Source organism: Leuciscus leuciscus (assembly GCF_965113295.1).
Source record: "Leuciscus leuciscus genome assembly, chromosome: 14".
Taxonomy (NCBI): Eukaryota; Metazoa; Chordata; class Actinopteri; order Cypriniformes; family Leuciscidae; genus Leuciscus; species Leuciscus leuciscus.
Genome location: NC_138738.1, coordinates 33,981,986 through 34,003,366, shown reverse-complemented (window position 1 = coordinate 34,003,366; position 21,381 = coordinate 33,981,986). Strand labels below are relative to the sequence as shown.

Sequence of the window (21,381 nt, the reverse complement as noted above, 5' to 3'; positions counted from 1 at the left end):
ATTATTATAATTTTTTATTATTTGTATTATTGTCTCTGAGAGTTAATCTTCTTCTAAACTCTCTAACAAACCTCTACTATCAATTTCTCCTCTGCATTTTCCATTCACTCAAACCCACTCAGACCAGTCACATACACAGACCAGGCCAAATAAGGCATTTCTTTAAGGGTGGCTGTGCTGCTGTCTCACAAGTGACTCAGGGAATCATGATAATGGGTAACAGAGCCTCATATCGACAGCCAAACAAACCCTAAACACAAGCCAGGGGCTGGAGTGGCCAGCAGCTTTTGGGAGGAAGCTCTCTGAATCACAGGGACAACAAAACAATGACACTCTTTCACCCATGCCCACATCTTCTTCTCATCCTCTCCGGTGCTTCCCGTCCACAGCCTGAACGCTCCTGCTCTTTTTGCTCTAATCCAAACACCCCAGGTTGATGGGAGGTGCGAACATGTGACCGAGGGCTCACATGAGGCCAGACGCCCTGTGTGAGTCAGGTGAGTGGAAAACTAAAGGTAACAGAAGTCAACACACAATTACACACTCGCTTAGACCAACGAGGCTCTAAAACAGACTGGAACTGTAAACTAACCGCACTTGACCATCTGGCGACTGCTTTTCAACATTGTGCTGTTTATTTTTATTCTGACGTCATCATCATGTAGTCATAATGCAAACCATGCAACTTTCTTAAATGTATCTCATGCACCTTCCTTTGCACTTTGTTAGATCTTTTATCTTCCATATGCAATTTGTTTGAAATGCCCTCTGGCATTGAATTAAAATAGACCAGTTCTAAGAACTATCTAAGCAGCCTGTTTCCAATTAGTTGCTGTATCATGTCCAGGCGAGACATTGGAGAGATGGGATGGGATCATTTAAGTAGGTTAGTCAACAGCATCAGGACATGGCCAGTGATAGAGCATGTTTCTTGTTTCTGTTTAGGTTACTGGGTCAAGCAGGAGGAGAGAAATATCACGTGAAGAAGCAAAGCGTGTGGATGAGGCATCATATCACACACACACACACACACACACACACACACACACACACACACACACACACACACACACACACACACACACACACACACACACACACACACACACAAATTATAGTATGATTCAACTGTTCCAGCTCAAAAGATCCAACTCAAATAAATTAATATTTTTCTTTGCATTGCTCATGTATTAAAACAACAACAAGTATTGGAATATAGTGCACAAGTCATATGGAGAGTACTTATGGTGGTTTTCCATCGTTTTTCCGAATGAAAAGGAGCAGCATAAACGTTTGGTTTAGCATCTCATTATTGTGTGTTTGAGCTGGTTGGCTGGTCTTCGCTGGTCTTCCAGCCTGGTGGTCATAGCTGGTTTTAGAGGGATTTTGGCCACTTCTTTAGATGGTCAGGCTGGGAGACCAGCTGACTAACCACCTAAAACCAGGTGAAAACCAGCCAAGCTGCTTTTTTCCCCCATGAGCCATAGAAGAAATAAGTCATATAGGCTACAGGTTTGAAATATAAACATGAGTAAATGATGACAACATTTTGGGGTGAGCTACACCTTCATTTTCAAGACTGGTCTAAATTGCCAAGACCTGACAGGAGGCATGTGTAAAATGTAAACTATATATATTTTTTCTTAATTCTCATTTAAAGAGCTAAATCATTTATTTAGTTGTTTTAGGAAGAAGTCATGAGGTAACACATAGGCTATATTGGTTTTATTGGATATATTATTATTATATTGGACCCTAAAAATGAATGTTAGGGTCCAGTCTGGAATGTCACACCGATGATGCCAGACTGCAGTGAATAAATGAGTGTAAGTTACTAACTTAACGAATGAAACGCTGCTTCCCTCTACTGGGTTACCAAGTGAACTGTTTGCAAATGAGACTGAATGCAAATATACAAATTAAAATCATCACCATAAATCGCAGTAAAATCAAATGATTATAAACTGTAATCAAAAAGAAGTGCAACTGGTCCATCCTGATCATCGCTACCAACAAGTAAGTTAGCACCTTAAAAACGCCGACTGTGCAACCGAATAATAACAACGCCAAAGATAGTCTCTAAAACGGAATTTAATTTAAAAACAGTTAATATTAGAAATAGGAGAAATAAATGAACGTACCTGAGCAAACCGCGTTCACCGCTGATCTCCAGACAATCACCGGTAATGGACGGGGGCGCCATCTTGCGGGAGGAAGCGTTGGCAAGCTTGTGCCATTTCACCCAAATCTTATCTTACATCCAATTTAAATGAAACTGAAAATGTAACTAAACATCATACTTTTCTTAAAAGCATCTTTAAGAAAAGCTAAGGCTGCTCTGAAGTGCTTCTGCACTTTCTCCAAATTCTCTATACAGACAAAATGCCACATAACGGCCTTCTAAACTGTGACAGATCTGACCACTTCTGCCCCTTCTTGTATTGTAGGCTGATCTGGTACTGCTTTGCCTGTGTGTTCATTTAAATACAGCATCAGAGTAGCATTCAACTTTGCCACTCCCGGCTTAATAAATAAATAAATAAATAGCTAAAACCAGCCTAAGATGGTTGGATGGTTTTTAGCTTTTCTCTTGTTTTAGCTAGCCAGCCTGGGAGACCAGTTTAAACCAGCTAAGACCAACCAACCAGCCTAGGATGGTTTTAGCTGTTTTTTCCCCAGCAGGGACTGTCATGACAGGTTTATATTTCTATAATTCAATTAATAATTAATATATTTCCATTCAGAATTTCAAGTTTCTTTAGTCAGAGAATTCAAGTAAAATTTCACATTTGAGCAGTGTAAAGATAGAAATAGATATATGCCTGTTAGTTGTAAGATAGTTATAAGACCTAAATTCTATTTGAAATATATATATATATATATATATATATATATTTTAAACATGATATAAAAGATATTGACTGGAACTTACGGAATTGTTTTTAAATTAATTTTGTAACTCCAATGACCATTAATGGAAGCAAAACAGAATCATTTTTTAAACAATCAAAAATGAGTGTATTATTTTAAATAATAAAATACTAAATGCATAACAATAACAAAACACACAACACTAAGTGCCAAATTAATGTTTTAATTACACATAGACAAAGACAGACACATATTTCAGTTAGGAATTGTGGCTTTCTGTGCAAACAGCAAATGTGTGCTTTTAATGCTGATTCAGACCCTCTTCCGTTTGGCAAAACAACACTTATAGTTTTCCAAGAGATACAACAGCTGCACCACTATTTAGCAGCAAACTATTCCACACAGACCAAGCACTTACTTTTCACAGCAACTAACTTACTTTTAACTTTCACAAAACACACAGAAAAGTCAATGAGATTCATCTAGTGCACCCAGTGCTCTTCAGTTCTCCGAAATGCATTTGCTCAGAAAGTCACAAGATATCCAATATGGACGAGTAACTTCATTTTACACTACTATAAAAACAACTTTTTAAAAAAAGAAAGAAGAAATGTTTTTCTAAAAGTGATAATGAAGTGCGAGCATCCTTCATTAGGATAAAGATTAGGCACAAATGCCACAAATCAACAAACATCTTCCATTATTACAAGTCTTAAATAAAGTTAAAAATAAAAGTTTTAGAAGAGAAACAGCTGATGGGTTTGAGATTATTGCACATCAAAAACATAAAAATTAAAAACAAGTGCAGAAAGGAAACAAAAAGAACAATACAGCCAAACAAAAATAGATTAATGTGCACATATAAAAGTTAAAATTAAACACTCTAAAACTGAAATGCATGAAAACATTTAAATATTGCAATTAAAATAATGTGATCTTTATTAAAATTATATTAAAATATATTATCTTAACATTGTCACTTAGAAAATGACTATGTATCACTTTATGTATCTTTCTATTCAGTTTTAACCTACCACTGAATATTAGCTACATAAAAGCTTGTATTTATAGGTCATATTTAAAACAAATGTGTTCATCCACCTACATATAGATGTTCCTCAGTAAAACTGAGATATCACCTGTGTGACCTCCCATTTCAAAGCAAAAATATTTGAATAAACTGGCAGTAGATGTGGCTTTTTATTGCAACTTCCCTGGGTCGGATCATCTGATCTTTTCTTCCTCCAGTTTTAACGGGTTAGAAATGTTGTAGCAGCAGTAGAATTCTACGGTTTCCTTGTTATTAGTCAATGACACATTATTGAGTGAGATGTTATCATAACTTGAGACTCCAGAGTGCTTCAGAACTCAATTCTGCATCCATCAGTCTGTTTTACAATTCATCCGAGCTTTATTCAGTAGTTGTCCACATCAGCTCTTTGTTTGCTATTTTGTGAGTGTTTGTTCTATGCAGTAGTCCATGTGGTTATAGTCTCTGTTCACCGTTCACATTTTCATGTATTACACCACCATGTTGTGTGTTGTCATTCACGTTACTTGCGTCCCTTCGGTACAGCTCCAGGACTCCAGGATGAACCAGGCACTCTGCTGATATTTTTGTAAAGCTGACGAATCACAAAGTCATAGTTGGCAGTGGTGCACATGGCATAGAACACGTTGGCTTTGTCTGGGATCAGCAACTCTAATATAAAAATAAAAAAACATATATATATATAAATAACATTGATTTATTGAGTGCCAAATAAATATAACAATAAAATTGCTAACATTTAAACTAAAATTAAAGGGATAGTTCACCCAAAAATTAATATTCTCTCATTAATTGCTCACCCTCATGTCATTCCAAACCCGTAAGACTTTCGTTCGATATTTTTGATGAAATTTGAGAGATTTCTGTCCCTCAGTTGACAGCTACGCAACTATCACGTTGACGCTTCAAAGGGTTCTTAAAGAGATTGTAAAACTAATCCATATGAATCAAGCAGTTTAGCCAAAAATTTCTGAAGATACTTGATTGCTTTGTGTGATGAAAATATTGAATTTAGGATTTTATTCGAATTTAAACATTGATCAGCAAACAAACAGAAGCTCAACCAAACCTGCTTGACACACCAACAAATCTCTTGCAGAAGCTCAAACGTGCTGCGTAACAAGAATGAACCTCATTGGTTCTCGCAGAAGCTCAAACGTGCTGCGTAACACAAGAATGAACCTCATTGGTTCTCGCAGAAGCTCAAACGCGCTGCGTAACACAAGAATGAACCTCATTGGTTCTAGCTGAAGCTCAAACGCGCTGCGTAACACAAGAATGAACCTCATTGGTTCTCGCAGAAGCTCAAACGTGCTGCGTAACACAAGAATGAACCTCATTGGTTCTAGCTGAAGCTCAAACGCGCTGCGTAACACAAGAATGAACCTCATTGGTTCTCGCAGAAGCTCAAACGTGCTGCGTAACACAAGAATGAACCTCATTGGTTCTCGCTGAAGCTCAAACGCGCTGCGTAACACAAGAATGAACCTCATTGGTTCTCGCAGAAGCTCAAACGTGCTGCGTAACACAAGAATGAACCTCATTGGTTCTCGCTGAAGCTAAAACGCGCTGCGTAACACAAGAATGAACCTCATTGGTTCTCGCTGAAGCTCAAACGTGCTGCGTAACACGAGAATGAACCTCATTGGTTCTCACACGTCAAGTGAACATGCTTGAGCTTCTGTTTACCACAACTGATGTGTGAGCTGATGAATGTTTATATGTGAATAAAAGCCTAAATTCAATCTGTTCATCATATAAAGTGATCAAGTCTCTTCAGAAAATTTGAACTACCCCGCTTAATTCATATGGATTAGTTTTACAATCTCTTTATGAACTTTTTGAAGCGTTAAAGTGGTAGTTGCGTAGCTGGCAATAAAGGGACAGAAAGCTCTCAGATTTCATTAAAAAGATTTGAACATTTGTGTTTTCGAAAATTAACGAAAGGTTGAGTAATTAATGACAGAATTTAAATTTTTGGGTGAACTAACCCTTTAAAATAAAAGCTAATTCAAAATATTAAGAGATACTATATATAATGATATATAAATAATACTAAAACACTTGAGTCTTCTTTCAAGGTCATACATGGAATCAAGCAGCTCACCTTTGTCATTAGAAAGCACTTGTGTGAGACTAAAATCCTGGCAGTTCATCTCCTCCAAGTTGTGTTTCTCCAGAGCTCTCTGAATCACCTGAGCTGTCTTGTCCTGACTGGTTATCTAAAGATAAAGAGATGATACAGTTTCAAGACTTTAAAATCACTGGCCCTGACAAATAAGTAAAAAGACCATTAACAGACATCTTTCCTACAGACTGCTAAAAAAAACTGTAAAATAAAAAAATATCAAAAGAACACAGCAGAAATCTAGGACCCATGAGCCACCAACTGTTAAAGTCAACTTACCAAAATACTTTTATAAATGTTTCCACTGTTGCCAAATTCCACGCTGACTCTGATAATACAAGTATCGTCAACTTGCTTGTTGTACATCGGATGAAGGGCAGCGTGCAGCTGGAGAGAAGGAGAGGATGACGAGGATGATGAAGATGCTGCAGATGAAGAAGGGGAGGGGCTGTCAGACAGATCTGCCTGTAGGGATCTTCGAAAAGAGGTGGGCGGAGTCAGAGAGGTGGTGGGTGTGTCTACTGAGATGTCCTGACAGGATACAGACTGTGACTGTGAATGAAGGGATGGAGAAAGACTATTTACCCCAACACAACTAATTATCAATAAGAACAGGTCTGTTAAGACCACAACACAGGGTTTTCAGATACCAATAGTTCACCCCGAAATGAAAATTATCCCATAATTTACTAACCCTCAAGCCATATGACCTAGGGTTGGGTATCGTTTGGGTTTTTCCGATACCGGTGCCTGAACCGATACTTTTAAAAAAGAGCTTCAAAACGAAGGTGAATGATATTAAAAACCTGCTTTTTTTATTGAACAAAATTCTTAAAATTGAATATATTAAAATGTTCAAGTATATATAAATATAAGTAGTCTAAATACAAAACAACAAAATTACATCATAAATTCACAATAAAACCTAAGCCACCTAACCCAACTACAATAATTTAACAGTAAAAAACACTACAGTACTAATAACAGCAAAGTCTGTATTCTTGGTATGCTACAAACCAGCTTTAAATTTCAGCAATCCTTTTCACATTTTTTGCCTTCTCTGGCAAAATACGACACCTCTCCTGACTTACTGCATGTCCTGCAAAAGGTGAGGGTTATTTTAGAACGCATCACCTTAAATGCCGTGTCGCGAAACCCCTCGTGGAAGAAGAACACAGTCACGTTTACAACTGTGACAATGAGCGCTATTCAGGATCAACTGAATGCTGGATTTCAAAAGTACGTGAAGTTCGCAACTCTATTGCTGCAGTAAACTTGCACAACGTTCATGAATGATTATTTATTAGATGCATACGCCGGTCTGTTATTGTAGGGACGTTGACTTCTCATTTTCACACTAAACATGACGCCGAACAAAAACTATGATTGGTTGCGTTACATGTCAGTCAGTCTTTGGCTGATATTCGTATTCTTAAATACATAAGTGAATGTGGTTTGTCAATTAAGAAACCTTTATGATCATTCATGTTAGTTGATCTAGAACGCACATTGGGCGCCATGTTAGTAGGCTATAAGAACCGCAGTTCAGAGAATTGTATCTGTCAACACATCAATTCATCCACTTCTCCTGAAATACTTTAAAGTGGCTGGTGAAGTGTGAGAAGAAGAGAGTACATTTTATAGTTACCTACACAATGTGTATCTAAACACATCATCAATTTATAATTGAAAGGATTGTTATTGCCGCTTCCATAGCCATCAGTGTGTATTTTACAAACTATAAATGTTGTTTTGCTAATAATTATGTGTATTTGAATGTCTGAAACCTAAAATAAACCTTATGTGGTTGAAAACTCATCATAATTGTGATAGGCTATAACAGCGCTTAGCGCGTCCGTCTCTGCAGCGCCAGCCAACGTGCGAACGCACATTTTAATTTAGAAGTAGATGATCACGCGATCTGAATTTTCTAATCACACCGGTGTGAGCGATCGTACGCGTCAAAGGGTTAACTAGCGATCACATGCGGTGATGATGCTTGCGTCCGTTTCAGAGAACCAGAGTGCAAATATTTCAACCGACAGCTGAGGCATTCAAGTGGCACCGAAATCTGCGTTTTGATTCGGTCCGGTTACATAGGTACCAGTTCCATATCGGTACCGGGTTTCGGTACCCAACCCAAATATGACCTCCTTCTTTCAGACGAACACAATCAGAGTACTATTAAATAACATCCTGGCTCTTCCCAGCTTTGTAATGCCACTGAATAGTGTCCAAAAAGTGCATCCATCCGTCATAAAAGTCATCCATACGACTCCAGTGGGTTAATAAATGTCTTCTGAAGCCAAGCGATGTGTGTTTGTCAGAAAAATATCCATATTTAAAACTTTATAAACTGTAATCACTGGCTCTTTTGGAGCTTCAAAAACTCAAGACACTATTCAGTGCCATTATAAAAGCTTGGAAGAGACAGGATATTATTTAATATAACTCTGATTGTGTTCGGCTGAAAGAAGGAAGTCATATCCACCTAGGATGGATAGAGGGTGAGTAAATTATGAGATATTAAAAAAAAATTTAACTATCCCTTTAAAGCTGTCAATGGAGGGTCAGAAAGCTCTCAGATTTAATCAAAATATCTTCATTTGTGTTTCGAAGATGAACAAAAGTCTTACAGGTTTGGAAAGACATGAGGGTGAGTAAATGATGACAGAATTTTCATTTTTGGGTGACCTATCCCTTTAAGTGGCACAAGTGATAATATGAAGTGCATCAGAAAGCTTAATCATTCAGATGAATCTGACTTTTTATCTGGGTGTTTAGCAACACCGATTGCAAGCGAAAAATATTTCAGTAATTGATGTAAAACGTCACAGGCTGGCTGTGTTGTTACCTAATACACCGTGTTCTGTCAACTTCACTACAGCTCTTTGTTGATAGTGCAAACATGAACTATATGACTGCAAGGTTAAGGTGAAACAAATCAGTCACAAACACCTTAATGGATTTTCTAACCCAAAGGCTACAGTATAAACAAATGGTCAAATAGGTTTTGCGTTTATATTAGGTCTGTCAGATTCAGGACTATTGATTTAGTTGAATTAATTATAAATAAATAAATAATGCAATAAAAAAAGAATTATATCCCCTGACCCACATACACCGAAAGACACTGAAAACACAACATGATGTCATGCAACAGTTAAAGACATCCGTCTGACACGTGTAAATCAGTGTTATTTTAGTTTTATTAATATAATATTGTAGAACTTTTATACTAGCTTTTTATTTTTATATTTTCAGTTTTCTTTTGGTAATCCAGTTTTGTATGGAAGCTTGTATCTGCCACAGTATAAAAAAAAAGGTAATTGCGAAGTTTATAACTCACAATTCTAACCTTTTTTTTCTCTCACAACTGCGAGTTTATAACTCACAATTTTGACTTATTTTCCTCTTTTTTTTTCCCCGCTTCATTATTAGTTTTATTAATTTTATTACTTCAACTTAAAGCTACACTGTGTAGGATTTTCTCCCATCTAGCGGTGAAATTGTATATGACTACCAACTGAATATTACTTTCTAGCCCCTCCCATTCCGAGGGCGTTTTAACTCCTACGGTGGTCGTATTATTTCAAATCTGCCGGCAGTCGCGAGTAATCTCCCCCTCGCATTCGTCACGGTGCCACTGAGAGTAAAGATGCGAAAGGCAAAGCTTGAATTTCCAAGTATGTCCCTCTTTGGCTAATGTATTTTCAAAATTGAGGCACAACATGGTTTCCGTGATTCGAGCGACTCGCTTATTCTAAATGGCAGATTCTACGCTTACGAGAATACTTGATTAGTTGGTAGAAGTAATTACACATTAATGAGCACTATAAATTTCATCATTTTGAAAGAACAAAGTGTTTTTTTGCTAAGAATGAACTTAAAAAAATTACACAGTGTAGCTTTAAATAATTTTGTTCGTTTATATTTTCTTTTACATTTTACATTTAATTTACATAGTTTTTCATCAAATATTTAGATTTTATTTTAGCTTCATTTCAATGACCCAAAACAATTTTTAATAGTTTTAGTTAACTCTGCCGTATAAACACGTACACAAAAATAGTAATCTACAAAAGCATCAATATACAGCCACATTTGGTCAATTCAGTGCTTTTATCAGCCACAATAACGTAATTTCTCAGCAAATATATGCCATTGTGTGCTACTGATTAATTCAAAATATCATAATTATTTTGATTAAACATTTTTAATCGATCGAAAGCCTAAGCTTATATTAAAGGAATAAAATACTGTAGCAACTATAGTAAAAAACGTCTGTAGCTCTAGTCTGCAGGTTTTTTTATGCTGAGTTGTTACCCGTACTTTGGATCCAAGAGGTGAGAGGTTGGGGCTGCTGAGATCATCCATCTCGGAGCCACTGGAGCCAGAGGATGATACACTGATCTGATCAGCAAGGGTTTTCTTTGAGAAGTTCTCACTGCCAGACAGCAATCTGCAGTGAGCAGAAGAGAAACACATCACAGAAAAACAAGCAAGTTAGCAAAATGTCTTAGACTCAGACTCAGAAAGTAATAAAGGCCCCTATATACTTCATGTGAAATCGAAGAACGAACTGGTGTGATATTTCTTCTGTTTACAGTACAAATTGAAGTTATAATTCCAATTGTAAGTGACACTTGACATTGTTTTATTTTTATTTTGAATGCTGTAAAGCTGCTTGCTTTAAAGCAATTAATTGTATAAAATGCTATACAGATAAACGTGAGATGACTGAATGGAGTGCAAAATTGCAGAGCTGGTGCAAACATATACACATCCTTATGATCAGATGCTTTCTTAACTGCCGTTTTCTCACTGCTGTCATTTTCGTAACATTTTTGTTATTTAGAACAGAACATATTTATATATTCATCTTAATTGTTGCTGTCAACAGTGTGGGTGGCATCGGGATGTTCACTTACAGTATCTTGCTGCAAAGGTACTTCAAACTTCCTTTTACCCTTGGGCGAAAAACTTTAAAAAATCTTCGCCGGGAGTATATTGGAGCCTTGAGTCCATAAAATGGAAACCGGTACCCTGGTAATCCAGAGTTCTCGCGAGAGCACAAGTTGAATTTGCTCAGCGAGTTACTCTGGTGTCGAGTAACAATGCTCATTAAATATGCCCCTCGATCTGAGCTGCACCAATCACATCGGGTTATCTGATATAGGCGGGCCAGAGGCAAGCTAAACAGATGACGACAGCGCTGTGACGTCGAAGTCATTAATAAACATTGCAAGATTTCTATGGATGAATACCAGTTGTTTGAAACGGCTTTGGCCGCTACAATGAACGAGTTAGACTTGGCTTTTTATCTAAAACAGGAACAGAAGACGGCGCTCGAATCGTTCCTTTGCAAGAAGGACGTTTTTGCTGTTTTGCTGACCGGATACGGTAAGAGTGTAATCTACCAGTTAGCTCCGTTGGTAGCGTATGGGGTTTATTGTTGTGATTGGTCGTAGTGTTATCCTTTTGCGTGCAGTGAGATTTTCAAATGCATGCTTGGTGCCGCCCCTCGAGCTGGCCGATTTTCATTAGTCGACGCCAGACCATTAATCTTTTAGATTTAGGTCTGGATTTCCAGGCTAGGAAACCGATGCTTTGAAACTGTGAATAACAACACTCACGAGGTCAGTTTCTTGGAGATGAGCCGGTGGCTCCAGTGGTTGGGAGAGCCTGGACAGGGGTCAACTGGTGGCTCCAGCTCTCTTGACAACTCATAACTGATGAGAAAGAAAGATTGACTGTTAGTATCTAAATTTCTGAGATTCTTAGATGAAGTACCACTGCCTTGAATTCAAAGTAATTTCTATCTAAACCAACATTCGTAGCAAGGAAATGATCTCACTGAGAATGATCATCAGAATGTGCAAGAGGCGTCTCACCTCTTCTGGTCAGTAAGGGGCATGCTGCTGTTGATCCAGGAAATGATATGAGGATGTGATTGTAGAGTGTACTGAGCACATGATGCCTGCAGCTGCCGGATCTGAGACAGAATCTCAAACTCCTGAATACAGAAAGGAATGGAGACAGAGAAAGCCATGCGTTAACACTAGCTCTGGACCAAAACCTAGTGAGCTAAAACACTAAAACAATATTTAAGACAATTGTGCTTACTTTTCTACGCTTCTCAAAGTTGATGAGACCTCCCTGCGAGCACAAAGAAGAGAGTTATCTTTTAAACAAAAAAACTTCAGAGTGGGAATGGAAATTGAAAACACTATGTCTATGACATGAATTAAGGTAAAAAAAACAATTCTCACCTGTACATTATCACTTAGTGCTGTGTCCAACATGGTGAGAACTGTCAGATAAGTGCCCAGGTACGGCACCTCACCATTGGAGGGGTTCTGTCAGAAAGACAAAGTTGTCAGACAAAAATACACTATTGTTCAAAAGATCAAAAGGGGTTGGTAAGATTTTTTAATATTTTTGAAAATAGTCTCTTATGCTCACCAAGGCTGCATTTATTTGATCAAAAACAGTATAGTAATACTGTGAAATATTATTACAATTTAAAATAACTTCTCTATTTTAATATTTAATTCCTGTGATGGCAAGCTGACTTTTCAGCATCATTACTGCAGTCTTCAGTGTCACACAATCCTTCAGAAATAATTCTAATAAGCTGATTTTGTGCAAGAAACATTTCTTATTGTCATCAATGTTGTAAACCGTTGTGGTAATCAGTGCGAATTAATATTTTTGTGGAAACGTGATACCGTTTTTCCCCCCCAGAATTCTGTAATGAAGAAAACATTTATTTGAAATACAATTTTTGTAACAATTTAAAAGTCTTTACTGTCACTATTGGTCAATTTAATGCATCCTTGGTGAATAAAAGTATTAACTTCTTAAAAAAAAGAAAATCTTACTGACCCCACACTTTTGAACGGTACTGTATACTATAATTAAACATGAATCCACAGACAGGTTTGAATTAAAATGTCCTCTTTAAAGCACACACATCTTTTCCCAACAGCTAAAATTGATTTACGGCAAGAATAAATATCTTAGTTAGGGGAACACACTGTTGATGAACCTTTACTAATGATAAACCTTACTCCGTCATACTGTGTCGGCTGGCATTATGCTAATACCCTTTTGAGTGTTTTAATTAATGAGCTGGCAGATTCTCGTTTAGACACATTTTCGTTTTGGAGATGAAATTACTTGAGTCAAATTAGCTGGTGCAGATGCATACATCCCAAACAGTAGTAGTTGTTTCCCAGAAACAACAGCTTAATAATATTTTAAAAGCAAGTTGTACCAGTGACCTTAAATGAGACAAATGCACAACATTCAGCATGGCCTTGTTATTATAAAAGCGACTCTAGTGAATCTTACCGTGTGCTTAGATGTAGGACTAAGTCTGGGAGACTTTGGTGCAGAGTGAGTGTCTACCTCTGCTGACTGGTTTTCTTCCTAAATCAAGCACAAATAAATAGATAAGAGGACATTTGGCATACTGAAATGCAAACAGCCTGAAACTCTGATTTAGATAAGCATAACCGAGCATAAGATGCACTGAAACAACTGGCCTGGAGAAACACTTACGTAAATCACTTTAGAAGGCATTCAAAGCCAATATCCCACACCCGAAGAAATGCCACAATTCAAGATGAAGTGCAATTACAGAACATGATAAAGATTAAGGTTATAGGGAAGTGGGATAGACTACTACGAGCCACCATAGTTAACAACAATGAATGTTTTGCTGTCATACATTGAACATTAAACACTGCAGAACATTGTGGGATGTTTTGCCTCCTTAATGGTGTCTTTGCCAACAGGATGATTCTGCATTTTTTTTAACCTCATCTTCCTCCAGCCCCTATTGATTTACTCTTTGCATGCGAGCTAGAGTGAAAGGGGCTGTGGAAAATATGAAATGTTGCTAGGTAGCATCTTTTAAGATAGTAAAAAGGGTATAAAAGCAGCCATGGGATGAGATCACCTCATAATCTTATCAGAGATTCAACAGCGCTATCAGCTCTTGCACATAATGTTAAATCATTAGACGTACCCGTTTGCACATTGTAGTCCAAAGTGTTAGATATTGATGGAAGTTTAAGGTCCGTAAGATTTTTTTGGGACAGATATTAATATTTTTATTCACTAAGGACATAGTAGATTAATCAAAAGTGGCAGTAAACACATTTATAATTTTATACAAGATTTCTATTTCAAATAAATGCTGTTCTTTTGAACTTTCTATTAATCACAAAAAAAATCATGGTTTCCACAAAAATATTAAGCAGGACAACCATTTTCAACACTGATAATAGTGAGACCAAAATTCACCACATCAGTACATTAGAATGATTTCTGAGGGGATAATATGACACTGAGGTCTGGAGTAATGATGCTGAAAATTCAGCTTTGCTTCACAGGAATAAATTACATTATAAAATAGCAAAATTAGCATAAAATATATATTTTTTAAACATAAAAAAAATATATCATACTGACCCCAAATGTTTTAATGGAAGTGCTTTTCAGTCAAACTTTTTAGAAGATTAGGGTAGACAACAGATTTAAAACAGGCAAACCTGTGAAACTTACCTCTACAAGGATCTCTCGATTGATCAGCACACAGTTCTCATCGGGAAAGGTGTCGCACAGCTGATCAAAGGCAGTCATACTCTCCCTGAAATTGCACATTTTATGGATTTACATTTACTACTATGTATTATACAAACTGTGTGCTTAACATTTCACTACAGGTTTAATGGCTGTTTCAGGATGTCAGGATCAGAAAGCACTACCTGCTGATTGCCGCCCAGGTTTTCTTTAGCCGGTAGACAGCATTAGACTGGAGAGCAGATAAGATGGCTCTTAGAGAGGAGAAGTTTCTCAACTGACGGCACTCCTGTCATACAAATAATAATAAATAGAACAAATCATCTTAAAAAAAAGAAATATTAACTTCACAGACTAACACTGGATCAAATATGCACCAACACAAAGTGATGAAATTATCTTTAAATATCTGTGCCATTAAAATTCATGTCAACAGTTTAATTATTCTTGCTCAGCAAGATTCTCTTCAAACTGTAGCTCTGTCACGACAGTAATTTTAGCAGAGTGTTCAATTCAATTCACATTTATTTGTATTACTGTGTCCAAGTAATGTATTTCATAATTGTGATATACAAATCACGCAGTTAGCTAACATCGTATACATTTTAAGTGTATGAGTGTCTCCTTCTAATGCCTATTATAGTGCTCCTTGTGGCATCGCTGAGAACTGCAAAAAATTATAATTTCATAATGATTTGTGCTCTGACACATTTCAGAATGCAATCATGCATTTAAATTTGCATTCACATATTTGCCTATTCAAAGTTTTCACATGACGTCACACCCTTATAGGAACACCCACCTGGAGGCCAAAAGAAGGTTTTCCTCCATTGCCTACCAGTTATTTTTTACCAGGTTTTTACCAAGTACTAATGTAGTGAGACTGATATAAAAAAAAAAAAATCTATATGAACCTTATTAATTATGCATACTATGTACAGGCAAGCAGATGAACCCAGAATATAAACGCAACACACAGTTTCCCCTTAAGCCACTTGTTCCTTGCCACTGTTGCCTTTGGCTTGCTCAATTGGGGATATTTAATTTAATTAATTAATCAACAATACTATTGATCAGCATTACCAAACGTGGATGTTTTCCACTAGAAACAAACATTGATGTATTATTTTAATTTAATACTGTGAAGCTGCTTTGATACAATCTGTATTGTGAAAAGCGCTATATAAATAAACTTGACTTGAGCGTTTTTACATAGAAAACCATTATAAAGAAGACGCTTAACCATTTAGCGTGTTGCGTTCAAATTCTGGGCTCATCTGCATAAAGTATGCATCATCAATAAGGTGTATACGGAATTTGATCTTATAATATCACAGTTTTAGTACATTAAGGCACTTTAAGGCCTGGTGTCACAGACAGGGCTTAGATTAAGCCAGGATTAGTCCTAAATTCAATTAGGACATTTAAGTAGCTTTTATAAACATGCCTTAGAAAAAAAACATTACTGATGTGTATTCTTGAGGCAAAACAATATCACTGTCATATTTTTAGATATGTCACTGCAAGTTGTTTTCAGTTAAAACAGCTCAAAAATGCATTTTAGCCTAGGATTAGGTTTAAGCCTTGTCTGTGCAAACAGGGGTAAGTGTTTTTCACGTTAAGCGTTTTACAATGTCCCGCTGTTTCCAGTGCCCAAAACTTACATTTGTTCACATTTTTTTGTTTTTCTTCTTTTGAAAGGTGATCTTAATATTCGTGGCATGAACCAAATGGAAAATTTGCAGGCCTGTTCTGCAGTTCTATGGATGTTTTGCTCTACAGATTTAAAGATGAAAACTATAGTATGAATAGTATGTTTCGAGCCTTATACACACCTGAGCCACAGAGATCCACTTCTCAATAATCTTTGCCCTGTGTGTAGGGCTGCTACGAGGGCAGGATGGGGAGCCGGGAGGGGAGGTGGCAGAAGGCCACAGCAGAGAGGTGATAACGCAGTTAGTGACGGCATTAAACTGGGCAATGGTGGCACGGACCGTGGGCGCTAGATTCCGGTTCTCTTTCTTGTCCCTTTGAGACCAAATGCAGCCAAGACAGTGAAACGGAACCACTTTGACAAAGAGTTCCTGAGAAAGAAATGGAAACAGATGAATAAAAGTAGGCCAAAAATAAAAACTAGCCTCAGTGTGCAAAACTTGACACCTACAGCATCTAACAGCGTGAGCTGCTCAGCTATGTCTTGAGCGGGGAAGGCCAGTACATCCCCCATCTCTTCTATGTCTCGTCTGTCCATGGCGTCTTTAGTTTCTGGACTCTCTACGTCAGCAGCACTGGCTTCTACTGATGTACCCATGTGCTTGTCTGTTGATCCATAAGAAGTTATTTAGCACAGATTTTTTGGGTGTATGTGCATAAAAGCTAAATTAGCCATTTTTCAAGGCTTGCCTTCAGTCTGAAATTTTCTGAGAAGAGCATCGGCTTGATTAACCAGACGTCTGAAACAAAGGCGATGACGCATATGAACACAGAGCAGCCGGAGAGCCTGTTGATCCGGAGAGTCCCGAAGGTCCTCGTGATATTCGTCTAACCACAGCCGGATCAGACAGGGCAGAGAACTGCATACACACACACATACATACACACGCTTTGTTAGCACCTTATTGTTTCATACTTATTATTGAAGCTTATGGATTTAGGAATAACCCAGATTTAAAAACTGTTTCAAAACTTTAATTCAAGTATAATGGTTGCAACCCGTTTCAATTTAAAGGTAATTATAAAACAATATTACAAGGCTCTCTGAAATGCTTGATTCTGGTCAGTCACGGTATTCTGAGGTCAGTTATTCCCTGATAATTACTGTAGAAATGCTGTATAATGATCGCTCATACAGGTAGCTCATTGAGGCCGGCTCTTTTTTCATGTTTCTCGTATCACACCACGGACACGTTCTCTCTTGTTTCATTCCAAAGATTTTAAAACGGTTTCTTCTCAAATCAATATTATGTGGCAAGTAGTCATGTAACAAGCATCATAATTTACATTCACCCGGTTGTTATCACAAAATAAACCCTTCAGAGACGATCAGAGTGTCGAGGTTTACATCAGGGATGTTCAAACTCAGTCCTGGAGGGCCACTGTCCTGCAGAGTTTAGCTCCAACTTGCCTCAACACACCTGCCTGGATGTTTCTAGTATGTCAAGTAAGACCTTGATTAGCTGGTTCAGGTGTGTTTAACTGGGTTGAACAGTGGCCCTCCATGAATAGGATTGAACACATCTGCCTATTTGACCACAGAATATAACAAACTGATCAGAATCAAGACTACCAAGAAGTTTCTGAAGATTCACCTTACCTCCTGACACAGACACTGTTGTCCAGATTGGTGACCGTGTCCTCTCTACAGAGACAAATAAATAAGTCCAAAGTTTATATTCAAAACATTCCTAAAACCCTTCAGAGAAGCTTTAGAATTATGAACATTGCAACAATTTCTGTTCATGTTTTTAACACAAATGTGTCACAAGTGCTCTTTCAAGGCCTATTGCCTTTATTTATGCTTCAACAGAAAACAAAGAACACTCAATGTTCAACTAAAGAGCCTCTGACACCTCTGACTAGTCAAGTGAAACCTGTTCTACAATGTGAGGTGTTCTCCTCCATTCCACTGCATCACTGATATGTATAGTGTGACTATCATACTGCCACAGTCATCATGTGTCTCATGGGAAACACTTAGCCTCACAATGAATTTAGAAATTTGGGCTTCCCCCTTCATTTGACTGTTCACGGTCCCTGAGCAATACGTATGCGGAATAAATATCATATTTAAATACATGAGGGATAGCCGTGTCAAAAACGGAAGTCAGTCAATGACTTGATGTCATTGATAAGGTACCTTGAGAGGAAGCTGGCAGGTTCAGTATTAATTATTAATTTATAATGTCATACATATTTAATTATGTCTAAAAAGTATGTTTTAGACAAAACCAAGCAATTATTATATTATATTATAATGCTTATTTCTTAGTAGAAATAGAATCATAAGTTATTATGATTGAAATTATATTATTATGATGAAATTATACAATTTTAGAAAGCCCCTAAGGAGAAATGGTGATGATAAAAATATGAGCTTGGGGGGGGGGGGGTGGGGGGGGGGGTCTATTTTTAATGATTTTGAGTTCTCTAACAGAAAATGCAAAATAATTTGCATTTGCCAGCAAAATGGTTGCCTTTCCGAGAGAAACTTCACGTTCACTAGCAAATGCGTTGAAATAGTTTTTCTTCCCACCTTATATTAGAATGCAAAGTTCCTCAGACGAACACAAAAGCATTGAAATGAGGGTTCATAATGTCAATTTGGGTAGACTATACTTATAAACTTTTTTACACCATCGTTCAAAAGTTTGGGGTCAGATTGTGAAAGAAGTCTTTTATGCCCACCAATGCTGCATTTATTTGATCAAAAATACAGTAAAAACAGTAATATTGTGAAATTTTGCAGCATCACATGATCCTTCAGAAATCATTCAAATATGTTGATTTGCTGCTCATGAAACATTTCTTATTAACGTTGTAAACAGTCGTGCTGCTTAATATTTTCGTGGCATTTTTTCAGAATACTCTGATGAACAGAAAGTTTTAAAAATCTTTTGTAACAATATAAATGTCTTCACTATCACTTTTTATCAATTTAATGAATCTTTGCTGAATAAAAGTATTAACTTAAAAAAAAAAAATCTTATTGATGCTAAAATTTTGAACGGTAGTGTTAATGTTGGCTTAATGTCCCTGAACACTAAACTCTTTAATTGAGTGTTTATGCTCACCTCTGAAACAGGAGTTCTATGAGAGTATTTGTGCAGGTAAAGGCTCTGTAGGTGGAGAGGAAGATTTGCGTGTAATCTGGGTCAGGGCACTCTGGGTTCACCAATTCTGTGACAAGACGCTCCAGAGTGGCTGCTTTAAGCCTGCGGACCTTCAGTGTGCGGTACTGCATGAAGCCAAAGGCAGAATCGTTCTCAGCTGCATCAGCTGGGGGTTGGATGGGTTCTCGGTGAAGAGTGACCCCGTAGACGGCCCCGTCTTCCACCTCCTCTCCCCACTCCTGCACTGGGTCCTGGAAAACAGATCATCAGGCTAAACATGTCGAATTTGCAGTGGACTAATGAAAAAATATGCACACATTAAACCTACTGTCAAACTTGATATGATGCCCATTGCATTGCTATTTAACAAAGACAGTGCCATCATAAAATTCTATTTTGCAGTCCTGATGAAACTTCAGCATGTCATGAGATTTTAGAAGAAGAAAACAAAAGGCAGAACTGTAGTGGGCTTGTCTCGGTTTCTGCAGTAAAATGCACTGAAATGTAGGCCTCCAACTGAAATTCCCCCCCAAAAAACCAATGCCTGCAAAGCACTGACCTAACATTTCATGTGTCCAGGAGGAAATATACAAAACAGTTCTATGGAAAACACAGGCAAATTGTTATCCAAATTACAGGTCAGGAGGAGTGACTACACATTATCTTCACTGGCTGGAGAAGACAATACATTGCATTTATGTTCTCAGCAGATGCTTTCTCAACAAAATCGTATAAAACACAGTGTTCAGATTATGCTATAAGCAAATCCACCAAACTTTTTTTACGGTATTAACAGTAACACCACTGTTGAACAATGTCCACACAAGAAGCCATTTTCATTTTTTTTTTAAGGAAAGAGGAGAAATCATTGTGGAAAACCATAACTAGTTGACACCAAAAATACTCTCTTACAAAAATCCTCCTTGGTGGTAAAATGAAACCACGATTATTTGCATAGCAAATACCACCCCTGAATGAAAACCAGTGTGGGCGAATAAAAAACAAAACATATGGGGTTTAAACAAAGACAGACTGTGTGACACACTGGAGTAATTAAGTCCAGTGTTTTCTCTTTCAGAACGAGAAGGGTTGTTGTTGGGCTGATTCAGATGTGACCAGCATTAGATGAACTCATAACAACTGACCTGAGAACATATTAGCATAATGGTGTCATCGGTCACTGATTCTTGAGACACGGGATGGACCACAATTTACATGACATTAGATAAAATAAAATAAAAGGAATAAGAAACATTTACTCATTGAAATCAATAACAGATTGTACTAAAATATTCTTAAAACAAAGTCTATTTGATTTTCTTTTTGATTTATCAAAATAAAGCCATTAGCTATAAAACCACATATAACTCAATACATTCATTTAATTGTAAACAAAATAATACACTATTCAGAAGTGTGAGTTCAGTAAAGAAATGTATATTTTTATTTTGCATTAAAATTTTCAAAAGTCACAGTAAAGACATTTATGTTACAAAAGTTTTCTATTTTTAAAAATGCTGTTCTTTTGAAGTTTCTATTCATCACAGAATTGTGAAAAATGTGTGCCGCTGTTTTCAACATTAATAATAAATATAAATGTTTCTTGAGCATCAAATCATCATATTAGAATGATTTCTGAAAGATCATGTGACACTGAAGACTGGAGTAATGATGCTGACAATTTCAGCTTTGACATCACAAGAATAAATTACATTTTTAAATATATTAAAATAGAAAACAGTTTTTGAAATATTTCACCATATTACAGTTTTTACTGTATTTTTTATTTGAAAAATGACTGATCCCAAACTTTTGAATGTATTGAACTTTGAATGTATATGAACTTTAAGAAAAAGAAATGTCTATTTGTAAAATAAACACTTCTATGACCTGACAAAAGGAGGTGAAAT

At 37.0% G+C, this 21,381-nt stretch overlaps 1 protein-coding gene across 3 annotated transcripts in view; it reads right to left on the bottom strand.

The window, feature by feature from the left end:
• Positions 1-3,074: 3,074 nt before the first annotated feature.
• rgl3a (ral guanine nucleotide dissociation stimulator-like 3a) overlaps positions 3,075-21,381 on the bottom strand; it is a 32,713-nt gene continuing 14,406 nt past the window's right edge. For 2 of the 3 annotated variants that reach the window (XM_082189800.1, XM_082189799.1), the window contains 16 exons: positions 19,433-19,722; positions 17,956-18,000; positions 17,046-17,215; positions 16,807-16,961; positions 16,478-16,726; positions 14,828-14,931; positions 14,625-14,709; positions 13,407-13,484; positions 12,323-12,409; positions 12,177-12,209; positions 11,945-12,066; positions 11,687-11,782; positions 10,383-10,512; positions 6,330-6,602; positions 6,030-6,144; positions 3,075-4,573 (listed from right to left, as the gene is read on the bottom strand). In XM_082189800.1, coding sequence (XP_082045926.1) covers positions 4,425-4,573; positions 6,030-6,144; positions 6,330-6,602; positions 10,383-10,512; positions 11,687-11,782; positions 11,945-12,066; positions 12,177-12,209; positions 12,323-12,409; positions 13,407-13,484; positions 14,625-14,709; positions 14,828-14,931; positions 16,478-16,726; positions 16,807-16,961; positions 17,046-17,215; positions 17,956-18,000; positions 19,433-19,722 — 2,181 coding nt within the window. In that variant the 3' untranslated portion in view covers positions 3,075-4,424. The remainder of the gene's footprint in view (positions 4,574-6,029; positions 6,145-6,329; positions 6,603-10,382; positions 10,513-11,686; positions 11,783-11,944; positions 12,067-12,176; positions 12,210-12,322; positions 12,410-13,406; positions 13,485-14,624; positions 14,710-14,827; positions 14,932-16,477; positions 16,727-16,806; positions 16,962-17,045; positions 17,216-17,955; positions 18,001-19,432; positions 19,723-21,381) is intronic. The other variant, XM_082189801.1, reaches the window with a different exon arrangement.